General features: G+C 47.7%; 3 protein-coding genes across 3 annotated transcripts; all 3 read left to right on the top strand.

The window, feature by feature from the left end:
- The first annotated feature begins 3,152 nt into the window (after positions 1 to 3,152).
- On the top strand, positions 3,153 to 3,677 carry LOC139352787 (uncharacterized). Its single transcript, XM_070995417.1, has 2 exons — positions 3,153 to 3,469; positions 3,551 to 3,677. Exons 1-2 carry the CDS (start codon positions 3,153 to 3,155, stop codon positions 3,675 to 3,677), a joined length of 444 nt encoding a protein of 147 aa, XP_070851518.1.
- Positions 3,678 to 9,355: 5,678 nt separating this feature from the next.
- On the top strand, positions 9,356 to 10,106 carry LOC139352788 (uncharacterized). The gene is made up of 2 exons (XM_070995418.1): positions 9,356 to 9,476; positions 9,619 to 10,106. Exons 1-2 carry the CDS (start codon positions 9,356 to 9,358, stop codon positions 10,104 to 10,106), a joined length of 609 nt encoding a protein of 202 aa, XP_070851519.1.
- Positions 10,107 to 15,256: 5,150 nt separating this feature from the next.
- On the top strand, positions 15,257 to 15,668 carry LOC139352789 (uncharacterized). The gene is made up of 2 exons (XM_070995419.1): positions 15,257 to 15,461; positions 15,520 to 15,668. Exons 1-2 carry the CDS (start codon positions 15,257 to 15,259, stop codon positions 15,666 to 15,668), a joined length of 354 nt encoding a protein of 117 aa, XP_070851520.1.
- Positions 15,669 to 19,047: the final 3,379 nt, after the last annotated feature.

A 19,047-nucleotide genomic window follows, 5' to 3' on the forward strand; every position in this document is an offset into this window, starting at 1 on the left:
AACAAGAACCAACTACCTCCAGGACTACTCCAACATCATATGCAGAATAACTTAGATAAGCTAAAACTAACCCAACCCCCCAAAGCAACCACCAACACTGTCCAAGTCCTACCGCCTACCACGTCCAAACGCATGATCGCAAACCTTCAGTTCTCAGCCAAGACCACCACAAAAAAACCAAAAAAAAAAACTCAACTACGCCTGAGAATGCTTCTAGCGACTCATGCGATATGGAACTTAATGAAAATACCATCACCCTTACTAACCTAGATTAATGCTTAAAATAATTCAATGGAACATAATAGGCTACAATAATAATTACCAAGAACTCCAAATACTCTTCTAACAATATAACCCACATATATTTGCCCTACAAGAAACCCACGTATCTCACACAGAATCTCTACCTACCCCTGTAAACTTTACACTTCTCTGCAGTCACAATACTAATGCGTTCGGAGGCACAGCTATACTGGTGTATAATTCTATCTCCCACACGCAACACCAACTGATTCCAGAGATTGAAGCTATTGCCATTCTGATAAATTCCAAAAAAATGTACACTAATACACACGCACATACAACTCTCCCAACAAACAACTTCGCACAAACAACCTCCAAAACGTATTTTCCCCAACAAACCTACCAACTATAGTCCTAAGTGACTTCAACAGCTTGCACCCATAGTGGGGTTCCCCTTCCATTAGGCTTAACGAAGTCACGTGTACTTATGTACGCAGATGACGTTAAGTTGTGCCTGCAATATAATGACCCCGCACAAAGTTTAGCCTTACAATCGGATCTAAATGCATTTCAAACATGGTGCATGGATAATGAATTGTATTTAAATGGTTCTAAGTGTAAACTAATGACCTTTTTTCGTGTCCCACTACTCAACTTATAATTTGAGTGGTTGTGTGTTAGATAGGATAACGCATGCTGACGATCTTGGAGTCTATATGGATCCTAAACTTAACTTTTCTGATCACATTACTACTATGGTAAATAAAGACAGGGGCGTGCTTACATTTATCAAAAGGTGGTCGAAGGAATTCGGTGGCCCCTATGTCACAAAAACCTTGTTTATTTCATTAGTCAGACCAATTCTTGAGTACTGCGCTCCTGTTTGGAGTCCCCAATATGGGGTGCATATAGACCGGATTGAGTCTGTGCAAAAAAACGTCTTGATATTTGCCTTACGGAGACTTAACTGGGATACAAGCCTAATACTACCATCCTACTCTAGTAGACTACTTCTAATTAACTTACCATCATTAGCTGAACGTAGAACTATGATTGGTATAACGTTTATTAGAAATCTTATTCAGGGTGACCCGAGTTACTGGGTCGCCTGCATTTTAATGTGCCAAATAGATTCACTAGAAACTATATTCCTTTAGTATTAAATCACTGTATCGCTAACTATGCATTGCATGAACTTGTTAGAGTACTTTTAAATGATTATAATAGATTATATCACCTAATATCTACTACCGACCCACTTCCTATCTTTAAATCAATAATACAATCCTACCTAGTAACTAATTTGTTTTACTTTATGTATCTCGTCTATTCGTATTTTGACCTGTATCTTTAATTGACTATTGTTATATTTACTTGCCCAAAACTGTGAAGGGCTCCACGCGTAACAAGCATTGCTTGGTGTCGTAGGGCCACTTGTTAGTACTGACCATAGTGCATCAACGTCCAAGATATAAACGGTACCTACGCTTCATAAACGTAGCAACGGCAAGATGGGGACCCACCCGACCGGGGTCCACCAGAACAGTGTTGAACAACGTGGGGGTAGGAGCTTAACAGCGTGGATCCCCGCGCTTAACATTACATAGTGTTTGAAAGCGCCATAAACGCGGGCCCTGTCTGAATTTTTGAATTATGAATTTTCGAAATTCTCCAAATTCTGGCACCTGGATTCAAGGACGGCGAAAGGCAGAAGGCCAAGGATCGGGCTAAATTCCAAACCCTCCGCCGCGGCGGTGCCTATCAAAAGAGGCACTGAGGACACAAAAAGGGGCGGTATATCCCCCATCGTAAGCGAAGGGGAAATTTCGAGCAAACCGGGAACCCTTTCGTGGGCAGACTAGTGGTGGCAAGATCTCCCCGCCATCCGAGGGAAAAGGGGACCGATGGAGTTGCAGCGGGATTTAGGAAGCTCTTCGGCTCCTTCGTCAACCCAAGTTGATGAGCTGATCGCAGACACCGAGGAAGTTAAGGAAACCCCTAAGAGGACTCGTGATCCTGCAAGCCCAGAAAACTCGCAGAGGACAACGCCGGCCAAAAGGAGCAAGGCATCCCACGAGGCAACCTGCCTTGAGGATCCCTTGGAGCTAGGGAAGCTTCTGCAGGAGATATCCACCAAGATGATGGACAAGACGGCGCGCCACATAACTGTCGCCGAGAGGGAGACGTTCGGGCGCATGAAGGCGCTTCACACGAACATCCTAGAGGTGAACAGAGAGGCCGGCAAGGACGACAGTATCAGGGAGAATGGGCAGGATGCTGCAATTGTGTGCTCGAAATGCTCTCGAAGCTTGCAGAGCGCCGACAAAGAACAGCAGGCAACGCCTGTCTGGAGGGGACATGCTGCAGCGCAAACGGAGCCTTGGCGAAGGCTAGAGGACCCGCAGCTCAACTGGCCCCACCATCCACGCGCCCAACGCAGCAGAAAAGTGACAAAGCTCCCAGGAGCACCCAAAAGAACCTGCCAAAAGGGCCACAAGAAAGAGAAGCGACGCACGCTGGCGCCAGTAAGACCATGAGCCCCGCAATTCCGGTCGCCGAGTGGGAGGTGGTCAAGACATCGACTCCATCGCGACAGAGCAGGAAATCTGCGCTGCGATTGCGAGCCAGTATGGCATCGATGCAGAGCGCATCAGAGTTCGGAGTCTGCGTCGAGGCTACGCGGAGTCGCAGTCGGCAGTGATCAGATTGCCCTACTCCCTGGGGAAAGCCGACCTTCATCGTGGCGAGGTGCGGATTGGATGGACCATCTGCAGGAAGGAACAGGCCCCCCAAGATGCTTCAAATGCTTGGAATCCGGGCATATTGCAGCTGCAAGAGCCTAGTGTATAGGAGCGATTGCTGCATAAGATGTGGTGAACAAGGGCAGCCAAGTGCAGCAAGGAGCCTTCATGCTTGATCTGCTCTGCGGCAGGAAGGAAGAAGACCAGGCACCAGGCAGGAAGCAGATTCTGCTCAGCCACAACCAGCGGGACAGGGAGACCTCGACCGACATGCAATTGATTCAGCTAAACCTGAACCACTGTAGGGCCGCGCAGGACATTTTGAAGCAGACGGTGCGCGGGCTGGGTTCTGAGGTGGCGATACTCAGTGAGCCCTACAGAGTGGAAAGCAGTTGCGATTGGGTCACGAATCGCACAGGCAAAGTGGCACTGTGGCTCTGCGGAGTGGGTGCACCACCCGTGCGGGACATGAAGGCAGTAGAGGGGTTCGACCGAGCGAACGTAGGCGGCACATGACTCTACAGCTGCTACCTGGCCCCCAGTCTATCACTGACGTCCATTAGCAGGATCCTGGACGAGCTGAGCCGCGACCTGAGAGGACGGAGCAACGTGGTGATCGGAATCGACTTTAACGCCTGGGCCGAGGAATGGGGCTCCCTCTATACCAACGCTAAGGGGCGCACCATCCTCTAAGCTATTGCGTCGCTGGACATCGTCCTGTTGAACGAGGGCTCCTAACACACCTTCAACAAAGCTGGGGCCGGTTCAATCATCGACCTATCGTTCGCGAGCAGCTCCTTATCCCGTAGCACACGCTGGAGGATAGGCGAGGTGTTCACGGCCAGCGACCATGAGGCCATCCTGCTGACAGTTGGCGGTCCACCGTGCCGAAGTCGACGACCGGGCCAAGAAAAGCCTACCGCCAAGACCTGTGGCCTAAAGACAGACCTTTGCCAGTGCACTGGAGGGATTGGCTGTCTCTGAGTTGGACTCTGCAGACGAAGCAGCGAACAAGTTGGCAGCTAGACTGGAGGAAGCCTGTGATTTAAGCATGCAGCAGCGGAAGACCTATCGGAAGCACCACGCGCCAGTGTACTGGTGAAGCGAGGAAGTCGCTAGCTTGCGCAGGACCTGCCTTCGAGCCAGGAGGTTAGTCCAAAGGGCGAGAGGTACCGCAAACCTCCCAGCCTGCAACTCGAGCAACTGGCGATTCGGGACAACAAGAGGGAAAGCTACCTCAAGCTCTGCGACGAGCTGGAAAACGACCCATTGGGAAGAGCCTACAAGACGGTGGTCAAGCGTGTGAATTAGGTCGCCTACTGACCCAGCGGTACTGGAAGGTACCGTCCAAGTGCTGTTTTGAGAAGGCCGCCCCCATTGCATCCCCCGATGGACGCGACAAATTGGGAGCCCGATATGTCCGGTCACGCAAACGGAAATATTATCTGTGGCAAGAATGAAGAACAGGAAGACCCCTGGGCCGGATCTGATCCCGAACAGTGCAGTGAAGGCCCTGCTATCCCTCCATCCGGGTGCGGTAGCATCGCTCTAAAACACGTGCCTGCTGGAAGGGACCTTCCCCGACAGGTGGAAGCGCCAAAAACTCCTGAGACCAACGGGTGAAGCCTCTTCTTACAGGCCCATCTGCCTGCTGGACACCATAAGCAAGGTCTTCGAAAGGGTCATTGCAACAAGGCTTAACGCTGCTATGAAGGATGCCGGTGGACTCTCTTCCAACTAATACGGTTTCCGGAAAGCGAAATCGACACTAGATGCGATAGAGAGGGTCACCAACATTGCTTCTAAAGCCATCGCTGTCACCAGATGGAAGGTTGGGACGAAGAAGTATTGTCTAGTGGTCACGCTGGACATACGGAATGCGTTCAACTTAGCCGATTGGGGGAGGCCACTGGAGGCACTACGGTCCTTTAACATCCTTTAATACATGCTGAATGTAGTGCACAGCTACCTCAGCAAAAGGGTGCTGGTCCTGGAAACCTCTGTGGGCCGGTGTTCTTCAGGGCTCGGTACTGGGCCCTCTGGAACACGATGTATGACGGAGTTCTGAAGCTCCCACTGCCGAGCAGCACCAATATAGTTAGCTTTGCAGATGATGTCGCGCTGGTTGTGGTGGCCAAGGACGTTGCTGCCGTGAAAGCAGCTGCAAACTGCGCAATTCGAGCAGTGTAGGAGTGGCGAGCCTAGAGCTGGCATCACATGAAACAGAAGCGGTGCTGATATCAAGCAGGAAAGCAGTGGAGTCAGCGCATATACAGATCGGAGGGACAACGATAGTATCTCAGCGAGCCATAAGGTACCTGGGAGTCATGCAAGACACCCGCCTCTCCTACCGCGAACACCTGAGTACGTAAATAAAAAGGCAAGTGAGACCACAGGATCGCTCTGCAGGATCCTGCTGAACATCAGGGGACCGAAGCAGGTCAGACGTAAGCTCCTCGCGACCGTTGTCGAGACGCAGTTGCTGTACGCTGCTCCGGGGTGGGCCGAGGCCACGGCTGTAAGCAGCTACCGTCAGAATATCGAGTGCCTTTATGACAATCTCGAACGACGCAGCGCTTGTCATTGTAGGCCAAGTTCCCCTATGTGAACTAGTGCAGGAGGCCAAGGAGATTTGCGCGGCCCTAGCAGGCGATCAGGCGAACCACAGAGCCAAGACCAGGATGCAGAGCGTCGACAACTGGTAGGCAGCCTGGGACAACTCCAGTAAGGGACGCTGGACGAGCTCATCCCCAGTATAGAGCCTTGGGTAAAGAGGAAACACGCCTAGGTAGATTTTTACCTCACGCAGGCGCTGAGTGGACACGGTTGCTTCCGAAGCTTCCTTAAGCGCTTCGGACACGACACGGAAGACGGTTGCCCAGAGTGCGTCAGTGGGATTGTTGAGGACGCTTAGCATGTCCTCTTTGAATGTCGCTGCTTTGGCTACGACCGCCAAATACTGATGGAGACCACCGGGGCACGAGCTCGGCTAGAAACTTTTCTGCCCCTAATGCTGCTAAATGAGGCGAATTGGGAAGCGACGGCAGCCTACGCATCGAGTGTACTGCGAACGCTGCGTCGCTCCGATAACGAGAGGAGAGGAGCTACAGCCTAGGTGGCTACCATTGCGCGAAGCAATACCTTGCGGTGATACCGCGCAAACCACGGCCCCCTACTCCTGTTGCCTGTAATTATCTTTTTCCTGTATATACGTGTAGGTAATAAAGTAATTTAAAAAAAATAAAAAAAAATAAAAAATTAAAAAATCACCACAACAAAACACAAGACCTCAACATCTCAAAGCACCCAACCAAACCTAACAAGAACCAACTACCTCCAGGACTACTCCAACATCATATGCAGAATAACTTAGATAAGCTAAAACTAACCCAACCCCCCAAAGCAACCACCAACACTGTCCAAGTCCTACCGCCTACCACGTCCAAACGCATGATCGCAAACCTTCAGTCCTCAGCCAAAACCACCACAAAAAAACCAAAAAAAAAAACTCAACTACGCCTGAGAATGCTTCTAGCGACTCATGCGATATGGAAATTAATGAAAATACCATCACCCTTACTAACTTAGATTAATGCTTAAAATAATTCAATGGAACATAATAGGCCACAATAATAATTACCAAGAACTCCAAATACTCTTCTAACAATATAACCCACATATATTTGCCCTACAAGAAACCCATGTATCTCACACAGAATCTCTACCTACCCCTGTAAACTTTACACTTCTCTGCAGTCACAATACTAATGCATTCGGAGGCAAACTATACTGGTGTATAATTCTATCTCCCACACGCAACACCAACTGATTCCAGAGATTGAAGCTATTGCCATTCTGATAAATTCCAAAAAAATGTACACTAATACACACGCACATACAACTCTCCCAACAAACAATTTCGCACAAAAACCCTCCAAAACGTCTTTTCCCCTACAAACCTGCCAACTATAGTCCTAAGTGACTTCAACAGCTTTCACCCATAGTGGGGTTCCCCCAGAGCCAACTCTAGTGGCAACATTGTTGCAAAATTCAAAGACCGATCAGACTATATACTCCTTAACGACAAGACTATTCCACTCACAACACATTTACACACAAAGACCTCTCTCTTGCCCCTGCAGACATAGCGCCTGAAATAACGTGGAAAGTGATCGATGACCATCATGAAAGCGATCATTATCCTATCCTTATTTCTATGTTCCCAAACAATTCCTCTCCATCCTTTCTCGCCAAACTATCTTTTAACCTAAACAAAGCAGACTTGACACTACTTTCCAACATCATTGCACAAGAAATAAAATTAAACTTCTTAAATGAAACATAAACACAAGAAACAAACTCCTTTTAAATTCCTCAATAAGTTACATTCCGAGTCAAGCAGCCAATCAAGAGGAAAACGACATATCCTTTATAGAAATGTTATCTGCCCTTAACTCCCTCAAAGGCTCCACCACTGGTATGGACCGCATCTCCTACTCCATGATTAAAAACTCTACCTTCCTTCAAAATCAGAATCCTCAATCATTTAAATAATATTCTAAATCTGTCTAACACCTTTCCTCTCGACGATGGCATCCCACAAGTTTAAGCCATTTCAGTCATTCGTTTCCTAATTTCCTACAATTCCATAACAAAAATAATAGGTCTATCAAGGCAAATCAAATTTACTGCTTACGCCGACGACTTCAATTTAATTATCGAACACAACAAAAGAAAAACCCCATTGCAGACCTCTCTTCTCTCTTCAAGAAAATAGGTCATTGGTGTTCCGACTATGGAGCCTCCCTATCAATTGAAAAATGCCAAAGCCTACACATATGCCGTAAACCAAACTGTAAATCTGAAATCCGTACCGGCACCGTAAATATCCCAGAAACTAACAACACAACAATCCTAGGCCTCACTCTAAACAATAGATATAACTGGTCCACCCACATAAACAAATTAAAAACCAAACTATGCATGCCTCTGAACATTATTAAACACCTTTCCTCTCTAAAATACAACACCAACACTTCCTCGCTAATCCATATTTTTAATTCCATCCTCATCTAAAATATAGATTACTGTCTGTCCATTTACGGAAACGCTCCTAAATACCTAATTAACCGTATAAAAACTTCTAAATCAAAAAGAACCACAACAAAAAATACGACATGCAAATTATTAACAATGCTACTAACACAACACTATCAAACTACAACAAAACCAGCACATCTCCCACAATATATTTCAATCTCTAAAGAACACTCCGCCCAACCACAAATTTCTTTACACCGACGGCTCTATGGACAACGGTATAATCAGCTATAGTGCAAGCAGCTAAACAAATACAATAAAAACAGGACTCCTTTCCCACTACTCATCCGTTCTCTCTAGCAAGCTAATAGCCATCCGTGAAGCTGTCAAAATTACGTTAAAAATACCAGGCAAACATGCTATCTGCTCAGACTCTCTCTCTGCACTAAAGTCCCTCACCAACTCCAATAACCATTCCTACTATCCCTCAACCATCAGAAACCTCGTTTGTAACCACTTCCCTAAAATTAAACTAATTTGGTTCCCCAGTCATATAACACATAACGGGGAACGAAAACGCCGATAAAGCAGCTAAAGAGGCCCATAAGTACCCCCTTACCTACTCCACAAACAACAACTCTAACGACATTTCACACTTTTTGAAAAAACACATATGTAAAATCAAAACAATCTGACATGTACGACAATGTATCTCCTTGGTACAAACAAACGCTACAGACCTCACCGCAATCCATCTGTCATACACCGGCTACGACTAGGTCATACCAAACTCACTAATGCCCATTACATGGATAGAACACTTCCCAACACATGCCCGTTCTGCCGCCACTCCCCAACAGACATCCAACAATGATATGTTCCACTGCCCTCCCTTATCCCAACCCAGATCAGAATCCTTCCGTTCTTTTAACCCTGTTCACGCTTGCCTCTTTATTTTAGTTGAAATTGTACGCTAAAATATTACCCTCTCTTGTAAAGCATTATGATCCACAATGAAAACGGTAAATCATAAGCTTTCTTGTTATGCATAGCCCAACCAAATGTATAACCAAAGCAGAATATAGTCTCACACAAAACTTCGTGAAGTAAATATCATTCACTCCGTCGTTTTAATTTTTGGATCAAGCTCCACCGCTGCAAACTGCGCAATTCGAGCAGTGTAGGAGTGGCTCTCAGTGGCGAGCCTAGAGCTGGCATCACATGAAACAGAAGCGGTGCTGATATCAAGCAGGAAAGCAGTGGAGTCAGCGCATATACAGATCGGAGGGACAACGATAGTATCTCAACGAGCCATAAGGTACCTGGGAGTCATGCAAGACACCCGCCTCTCCTACCGCGAACACCTAGAGTACGTAAATAAAAAGGCAAGTGAGACCACAGGATCGCTCTGCAGGATCCTGCTGAACATCAGGGGATCGAAGCAGGTCAGACGTAAGCTCCTCGCGACCGTTGTCGAGACGCAGTTGCTGTACGCTGCTCCGGGGTGGGCCGAGACCACGGCTGTAAGCAGCTACCGTCAGAATATCGAGTGCCTCTAGGACAATCTCGAACGACGCAGCGCTTGTCATTGTAGGCCAAGTTCCCCTATGTGAACTAGTGCAGGAGGCCAAGGAGATTCGCGCGGCCCTAGCAGGCGATCAGGCGAACCACAGAGCCAAGACCAGGATGCAGAGCGTCGACAACTGGCAGGCAGCCTGGGACAACTCCAGTAAGGGACGCTGGACGCACCAGCTCATCCCCAGTATAGAGCCTTGGGTAAAGGGGAAACACGCCCAGGTAGATTTTTACCTCACGCAGGCGCTGAGTGGACACGGTTGCTTCCGAAGCTTCCTTAAGCGCTTCGGAAACAACACGGAACACGGTTGCCCAGAGTGCGGCAGTGGGATTGTTGAGGACGCTCAGCATATCCTCTTTGAATGTCGCCGCTTTGGATACGACCGCCAAATACTGCACCTAATGCTGCCAAATGAGGCGAATTGGGAAGCGACGACAGCCTATGCAGCGAGTGTACTGCGAACGCTGCGTCGCACCGATAACGAAAGGAGAGGAGCTACAGCCTAGGTGGCTACCATTGCGCGAAGCAATACCTTGCCGTGATACCGCGCAAACCACGGCCCCCTACTCCTGTTGCCTGTACTTATCTTTTTCCTGTATATACGTGTAGGTAATAAATTAATATAAAAAAATAAAAATAAATAAAATCTTAAAAAAACACCGCAACAAAACACAAGACTTCAACATCTCAAAGCACCCAACCAAACCTAACAAGAACCAACTACCTCCAGGACTACTCCAACATCATACGCAGAATAACTTAGATATGCTAAAACTAACCCAACCCCCCAAAGCAACCACCAACACTGTCCAAGTCCTACCGCCTACCACGTCTAAACGCATGATCGCAAACCTTAAGGCCGCAGCCAAAACCACCACAAAAAATCCAAAAAAAAAAACTCAACTACGCCTGAGAATGCTTCTAGCGACTCATGCGATATGGAAATTAATGAAAATACTATCACCCTTACTAACCTAGATTAATGCTTAAAATAATTCAATGGAACATAATAGGCTACAATAATAATTACCAAGAACTCCAAATACTCTTCTAACAATATAACCCACATATATTTGCCCTACAAGAAACCCATATATCTCACACAGAATCTCTACCTACCCCTGTAAACTTTACACTTCTCTGCAGTCACAATACTAATGCATTCGGAGGCACAGCTATACTGGTGTATAATTCTATCTCCCACACGCAACACCAACTGATTCCAGAGATTGAAGCTATTGCCATTCTGATAAATTCCAAAAAAATGTACACTAATACACACGCACATACAACTCTCCCAACAAACAACTTCGCACAAACAACCTCCAAAACGACTTTTCCCCAACAAACCTACCAACTATAGTCCTAAGTGACTTCAACAGCTTGCACCCATAGTGGGGTTCCCCTTCCATTAGGCTTAACGAAGTCACGTGTACTTATGTACGCAGATGACGTTAAGTTGTGCCTGCAATATAAAGACTCCGCACAAAGTTTAGCCTTACAATCGGATCTAAATGCATTTCAAACATGGTGCATTGATAATGAATTGTATTTAAATGGTTCTAAGTGTAAACTAATGACCTTTTTTCGTGTCAGCCCCCACTACTCAACTTATAATTTGAGTGGTTGTGTGTTAGATAGGATAACGAATGCTGACGATCTTGGAGTCTATATGGATCCTAAACTTACATTTTCTGATCACATTACTACTATGGTAAATAAAGACAGGGGCGTGCTTACATTTATCAAAAGGTGGTCGAAGGAATTCGGTGGTCCCTATGTCACAAAGACCTTGTTTATATCATTAGTCAGACCAATTCTTGAGTACTGCGCTCCTGTTTGGAGTCCCCAATATGCGGTGCATATAGACCGGATTGAGTCTGTGCAAAAAAACGTCTTGATATTTGCCTTACGGAGACTTAACTGGGATACAAGCCTAATACTACCATCCTACTCTAGTAGACTACTTCTAATTAACTTACCATCATTAGCTAACCGTAGAACTATGATTGGTATAACGTTTATTAGAAATCTTATTCAGGGTGACCCGAGTTACTGGGTCGCCTGCATTTTAATGTGCCAAATAGATTCACTAGAAACTATATTCCTTTAGTATTAAATCACTGTATCGCTAACTATGCATTGCATGAACTTGTTAGAGTACTTTTAAATGATTATAATAGATTATATCACCTAATATCTACTACCGACCCACTTCCTATCTTTAAATCAATAATACAATCCTACCTAGTAACTAATTTGTTTTACTTTATGTATCTCGTCTATTCGTATTTTGACCTGTATCTTTAATTGACTATTGTTATATTTACTTGCCCAAAACTGTGAAGGGCTTCACGCGTAACAAGCATTGCTTGGTGTCGTAGGGCCACTTGTTAGTACTGACCATAGTGCATCAACGTCCAAGATATAAACGGTACCTACGCTTCATAAACGTAGCAACGGCAAGATGGGGGACCCACCCGACCGGGGTCCACCAGAACAGTGTTGAACAACGGGGTAGGAGCTTAACAGAGTGGATCCACGCGCTTAACATTACATAGTGGCAAGATCTCCCCGCCATCCGAGGGAAGAGGGGACAGATGGAGTTGCAGCGGCATTTAGGAATCGCAGCAAGCTCGCCCGCTCTCCGGCACCTTCGTCAACCCAAGTTGATGAGCTGATCGCAGACACCGAGGAAGTTAAGGAAACCCCTAAGAGGACTCGTGATCCTGCAAGCCCAGAAAACTCGCAGAGGACAACGCCGGCCAAAAGGAGCAAGGCATCCCACGAGGCAACCTGCCTTGAGGATCCCTTGGAGCTGGGGAAGCTTCTGCAGGAGATATCCACCAAGATGATGGACAAGACGGCGCGCCACATAACTGTCGCCGAGAGGGAGACGTTCGGGCGCATGAAGGCGCTTCACACGAACATCCTAGAGGTGAACAGAGAGACCGGCAAGGACGACAGTATCAGGGAGAATGGGCAGGATGCTGCAATTGTGTGCTCGAAATGCTCTCGAAGCTTGCAGAGCGCCGACAAAGAACAGCAGGCAACGCCTGTCTGGAGGGGACATGCTGCAGCGCAAACGGAGCCTTGGCGAAGGCTGGAGGACCCGCAGCTCAACTGGCCCCACCATCCACGGGCCCAACGCAGCAGAAAAGTGACAAAGCTCCCAGGAGCACCCAAAAGAACCTGCCAAAAGGGCCACAAGAAAGAGAAGCGACGCACGCTGGCGCCAGTAAGACCATGAGCCCCGCAATTCCGGTCGCCGAGTGGGAGGTGGTCAAGACATCGACTCCATCGCGACAGAGCAGGAAATCTGCGCTGCGATTGCGAGCCAGTATGGCATCGATGCAGAGCGCATCAGAGTTCGGAGTCTGCGTCGAGGCTACGCGGAGTCGCAGTCGGCAGTGATCAGATTGCCCTACTCCCTGGGGAAAGCCGACCTTCATCGTGGCGAGGTGCGGATTGGATGGACCATCTGCAGGAAGGAACAGGCCCCCCAAGATGCTTCAAATGCTTGGAATCCGGGCATATTGCAGCTGCAAGAGCCTAGTGTATAGGAGCGATTGCTGCATAAGATGTGGTGAACAAGGGCGGCCAAGTGCAGCAAGGAGCCTTCATGCTTGATCTGCTCTGCGGCAGGAAGGAAGAAGACCAGGCACCAGGCAGGAAGCAGTTCTGCTCAGCCACAACCAGCGGGACAAAGAGACCTCGACCGACATGCAATTGATTCAGCTAAACCTGAACCACTGTAGGGCCGCGCAGCAGACGGTGCGCGGGCTGGGTTCTGAGGTGTCGATACTCAGTGAGCAATACAGAGTGGAAAGCAGTTGCGATTGGGTCACGGATCGCAAAGGCAAAGTGGCACTGTGGCTCTGCGGAGTGGGTGCACCACCCGTGCGGGACATGAAGGCAGTAGAGGGGTTCGACCGAGCGAACGTAGGCGGCACATGACTCTACAGCTGCTACCTGGCCCCCAGTCTATCACTGACGTCCATTAGCAGGATCCTGGACGAGCTGAGCCGCGACCTGAGAGGACGGAGCAACGTGGTGATCGGAATCGACTTTAACGCCTGGGCCGAGGAATGGGGCTCCCTCTATACCAACGCTAAGGGGCGCACCATCCTCGAAGCTATTGCGTCGCTGGACATCGTCCTGTTGAACGAGGGCTCCTAGCACACCTTCAACAAAGCTGGGGCCGGTTCAATCATCGACCTATCGTTCGCGAGCAGCTCCTTATCCCGTAGCACACGCTGGAGGATAGGCGAGGTGTTCACGGCCAGCGACCATGAGGCCATCCTGCTGACAGTTGGCGGTCCACCGTGCCAAAGTCGACGACCGGGCCAAGAAAAGCCTACCGCCAAGACCTGTGGCCTAAAGACAGACCTTTGCCAGTGCACTGGAGGGATTGGCTGTCTCTGAGTTGGACTCTGCAGACGAAGCAGCGACCTAAGCATGCAGCAGCGGAAGACCTATCGGAAGCACCACGCGCCAGTGTACTGGTGGAGCGAGGAAGTCGCTAGCTTGCGCAGGACCTGCCTTCGAGCCAGGAGGTTAGTTCAAAGAGCGAGAGGTACCGCAAACCTCCCAGTCTGCAACTCGAGCAGCTGGCGATTCGGGACAACAAGAGGGAAAGCTACCTCAAGCTCTGCGACGAGCTGGAAAACGACCCATTGGGAAGAGCCTAAGCGTGTGGTCAAGCGTGTGAATTAGGTCGCCTACTGACCCAGCGGTACTGGAAGGTATCGTCCAAGTGCTGTTTTGAGAAGGCCGCCCCCATTGCATCCCCCGATGGACGCGACAAATTGGGAACCCGATATGTCCGGTCACGCAAACGGAAATATTATCTGTGGCAAGAATGAAGAACAGGAAGACCCCTGGGCCGGATCTGATCCCGAACAGTGCAGTGAAGGCCCTGCTATCCCTCCATCCGGGTGCGGTAGCATCGCTCTAAAACACGTGCCTGCTGGAAGGGACCTTCCCCGACAGGTGGAAGTGCCAAAAACTCCTGAGACCAACGGGTGAAGCCTGTTCTTACAGGCCCATCTGCCTGCTGGACACCATAAGCAAGGTCTTCGAAAGGGTCATTGCAACAAGGCTTAACGCTGCTATGAAGGATGCCGGTGGACTCTCTTCCAACTAATAGAAGTATTGTCTAGTGGTCACGCTGGACATACGGAATGCGTTCAACTTAGCCGATTGGGGGAGGACACTGGAGGCACTACGGTCCTTTAACATCCCTTAATACATGCTGAATGTAGTGCACAGCTACCTCAGCAAAAGGGTGCTGGTCCTGGAAACCTCTGTGGGCCCCAGGACTTACGAGGTGACAGCCGGTGTTCTTCAGGGCTCGGTACTGGGCCCTCTGGAGCACGATGTATGACGGAGTTCTGAAGCTCCCACTGCCGAGCAGCACCAATATAGTTGGCTTTGCAGATGATGTCGCGCTGGTTGTGGTGGCCAAGGAAGTTGCTGCCGTGGAAGCAGCTGCAAACTGCGCAATTCGAGCAGTGTAGGAGTGGCGAGCCTAGAGCTGGCATCACATGAAACAGAAGCGGTGCTGATATCAAGCAGGAAAGCAGTGGAGTCAGCGCATTTACAGATCGGAGGGACAACGATAGTATCTCAGCGAGCCATAAGGTACCTGGGAGTCATGCAAGACACCCGCCTCTCCTACCGCGAACACCTAGAGTACGTAAATAAAAAGGCAAGTGAGACCACAGGATCGCTCTGCAGGATCCTGCTGAACATCAGGGGACCGAAGCAGGTCAGACGTAAGCTCCTCGCGACCATTGTCGAGACGCAGTTGCTGTACGCTGCTCCGGGGTGGGCCGAGGCCACGGCTGTAAGCAGTTACCGTCAGAATATCGAGTGCCTTTAGGACAATCTCGAACGACGCAGCGCTTGTCATTGTAGGCCAAGTTCCCCTATGTGAACTAGTGCAGGAGGCCAAGGAGATTTGCGCGGCCCTAGCAGGCGATCAGGCGAACAACAGAGCCAAGACCAGGATGCAGAGCGTCGACAACTGGCAGGCAGCCTGGGACAACTCCAGTAAGGGACGCTGAACGCACCAGCTCATCCCCAGTATAGAGCCTTGGGTAAAGAGGAAACACGCCCAGGTAGATTTTTACCTCACGCAGGCGCTGAGTGGCCACGGTTGCTTCCGAAGCTTCCTTAAGCGCTTCGGACACGAGACGGAAGACGGTTGCCCAGAGTGCGGCAGTGGGATTGTTGAGGACGCTTAGCATGTCCTCTTTGAATGTCGCCGCTTTGGCTAGAAACTTTTCTGCCCCCAATGCTGCTAAATGAGGCGAACTGGGAAGCGACGGCAGCCTACGCATCGAGTGTACTGCGAACGCTGCGTCGCTCCGATAACGAGAGGAGAGGAGCTACAGCTTAGGTGGCTACCATTGCGCGAAGCAATACCTTGCGGTGACACCGCGCAAACCACGGCCCCCTACTCCTGTTGCCTGTACTTATCTTTTTCCTGTATATACGTGTAGGTAATAAAGTAATTTTTAAAAAATAAAAAAAATAAAAAATTAAAAAATCACCACAACAAAACACAAGACCTCAACATTTCAAAGCACCCAACCAAACCTAACAAGAACCAACTACCTCCAGGACTACTTCAACATCATACGCAGAATAACTTAGATAAGCTAAAACTAACCCAACCCCCCCAAGCAACCACCAACACTGTCCAAGTCCTACCGCCTACCACGTCCAAACGCATGATCGCAAACCTTCAGGCCTCAGCCAAACCACCACAAAAAAACCAAAAAAAAAAACTCAACTACGCCTGAGAATGCTTCTAGCGACTCATGCGATATGGAAATTAATGAAAATGCCATCACCCTTACTAACCTAGATTAATGCTTAAAATAATTCAATGGAACATAATAGGCTACAATAATAATTATCAAGAACTCCAAATACTCTTCTAACAATATAACCCACATATTTTTGCCCTACAAGAAACCCATATATCTCACACAGAATCTCTACCTACCCCTGTAAACTTTACACTTCTCTGCAGTCACAATACTAATGCATTCGGAAGCACAGCTATACTGGTGTATAATTCTATCTCCCACACTCAACACCAACTGATTCCAGAGATTGAAGCTATTGCCATTCTGATAAATTCCAAAAAAATGTACACTAATACACACGCACATACAACTCTCCCAACAAACAATTTCGCACAAACAACCTCCAATACAAACCTACCAACTATAGTCCTAAGTGACTTCAACAGCTTTCACCCAAAGTGGGGTTCCCCCAGAGCCAACTCTAGTGGCAACATTGTTGCCAAATTCAAAGACCGATCAGACTATATACTCCTTAACGACAAGACTATTCCACTCACAACACATTTACACACAAAGACCTCTCTCTTGCCACTGCAGACATAGCGCCTGAAATAACGTGGAAAGTGATCGATGACCATCATGAAAGCGATCATTTTCCTATCCTTATTTCTATGTTCCCAAGCAATTCCTCTCCATCCTTTCTCGCCAAACCATCTTTTAACCTAAACAAAGCAGACTTGACACTACTTTCCAACATCATTGCACAAAAAATAAAATTAAACTTCTTAAACGAAACATAAACACAAGAAACAAACTCCTTTTAAATTCCTCAATAAATTACATTCACACACAACAGAAGAAAAACCCCATTGCAGACCTCTCTTCTCTCTTCAAGAAAATAGGTCATTGGTGTTCCGACTATGGAGTCTCCCTATCAATTGAAAAATGCCAAAGCCTACACATATGCCGTAAACCAAACTGTAAATCTGAAATCCGTACCGGCACCGTAAATATCCCAGAAACTAACAACACAACAATCCTAGGCCTCACTCTAAACAATAGATATAACTGGTCCACCCACATAAACAAATTCAAAACCAAACTATGCATGCCTCTGAACATTATTAAACACCTTTCCTCTCTAAAATACAACACCAACACTTCCCCGCTAATCCATATTTTTAATTCCATCCTCATCTAAAATATAGATTACTGTCTGTCCATTTACGGAAACGCTCCTAAATACCTAATTAACCGTATAAAAACTTCTAAATCAAAAAGAACCACAACCAAAAATACGACATGGAAATTATTAACAAAGCTACTAACACAACACTATCAAACTACAACAAGACCAGCACATCTCCCACAATATATTTCAATCTCTAAAGAACACTCCGCCCAACCACAAATTTCTTTACACCGACGGCTCTATGGACAACGGTTGGTTCTTTCTAGCAAGCTAATAGCCATCCGTGAAGCTGTCAAAATTACGTTAAAAATACCAGGCAAACATGCTATCTGCTCAGACTCTCTCTCTGCACTAAAGTCCCTCACCAACTCCAGTAACCATTCCTAATATCCCTCAACCATCAGAAACCTCGTTTGTAACCACTTCCCTAAAATTAAAGTAATTTGGATCCCCAGTCATATAACACATAACAGGGAACGAAAACGCCGATAAAGCAGCTAAAGAGGCCTATAAGTACCCCCTTACCTACTCCACAAACAACAACTCTAACGACATTTCACACTTTTTGGAAAAACACATATGTAAAATCAAAACAATCTGACATGTACGACAATGTATCTCCTTGGTACAAACAAACGCTACAGACCTCACCGCAATCCATCTGTCATACACCGGCTACGACTAGGTCATACCAAACTAACTAATGCCCATTACATGGATAGAACACTTCCCAACACATGCCCGTTCTGCCACCACTCCCCAACAGACATCCAACAATGATATGTTCCACTGCCCTCCCTTATCCCAACCCAGATCAGAATCCTTCCATTCTTTTAACCCTGCTCACGCTTGCCTCTTTATTTTAGTTGAAATTGTACGCTAAAATATTACCCTCTCTTGTAAAGCATTATGATCCACAATGAAAACGGTAAATCATAAGCTTTCTTGTTATGCATAGCCCAACCAAATGTATAACCAAAAGCAGAATATAGTCTCACACAGAACTTCGTGAAGTAAATATCATTGACTCCGTCGTTTTAATTTTTGGATCAAGCTCCGCCAAGCTGCAAACTGCGCAATTCGACCAGTGTAGGAGTGGCTCTCAGTGGCGAGCCTAGAGCTGGCATCACATGAAACAGAAGCGGTGCTGATATCAAGCAGGAAAGCAGTGGAGTCAGCCCATATACAGATCGGAGGGACAACGATAGTATCTCAGCGAGCCATAAGGTACCTGGGAGTCATGCTGGACACCCGCCTCTCCTACCGCGAACACCTAGAGTACGTAAATAAAAAGGCAAGTGAGACCACAGGATCGCTCTGCAGGATCCTGCTGAACATCAGGGGACCGAAACAGGTCAGACGTAAGCTCCTCGCGACCGTTGTCGAGACGCAGTTGCTGTACGCTGCTCCGGGGTGGGCCGAGGCCACGGCTGTAAG

This window comes from Drosophila suzukii, chromosome 3 (genome assembly GCF_043229965.1).
Source record: "Drosophila suzukii chromosome 3, CBGP_Dsuzu_IsoJpt1.0, whole genome shotgun sequence".
In the NCBI taxonomy this organism is placed as follows: domain Eukaryota; kingdom Metazoa; phylum Arthropoda; class Insecta; order Diptera; family Drosophilidae; genus Drosophila; species Drosophila suzukii.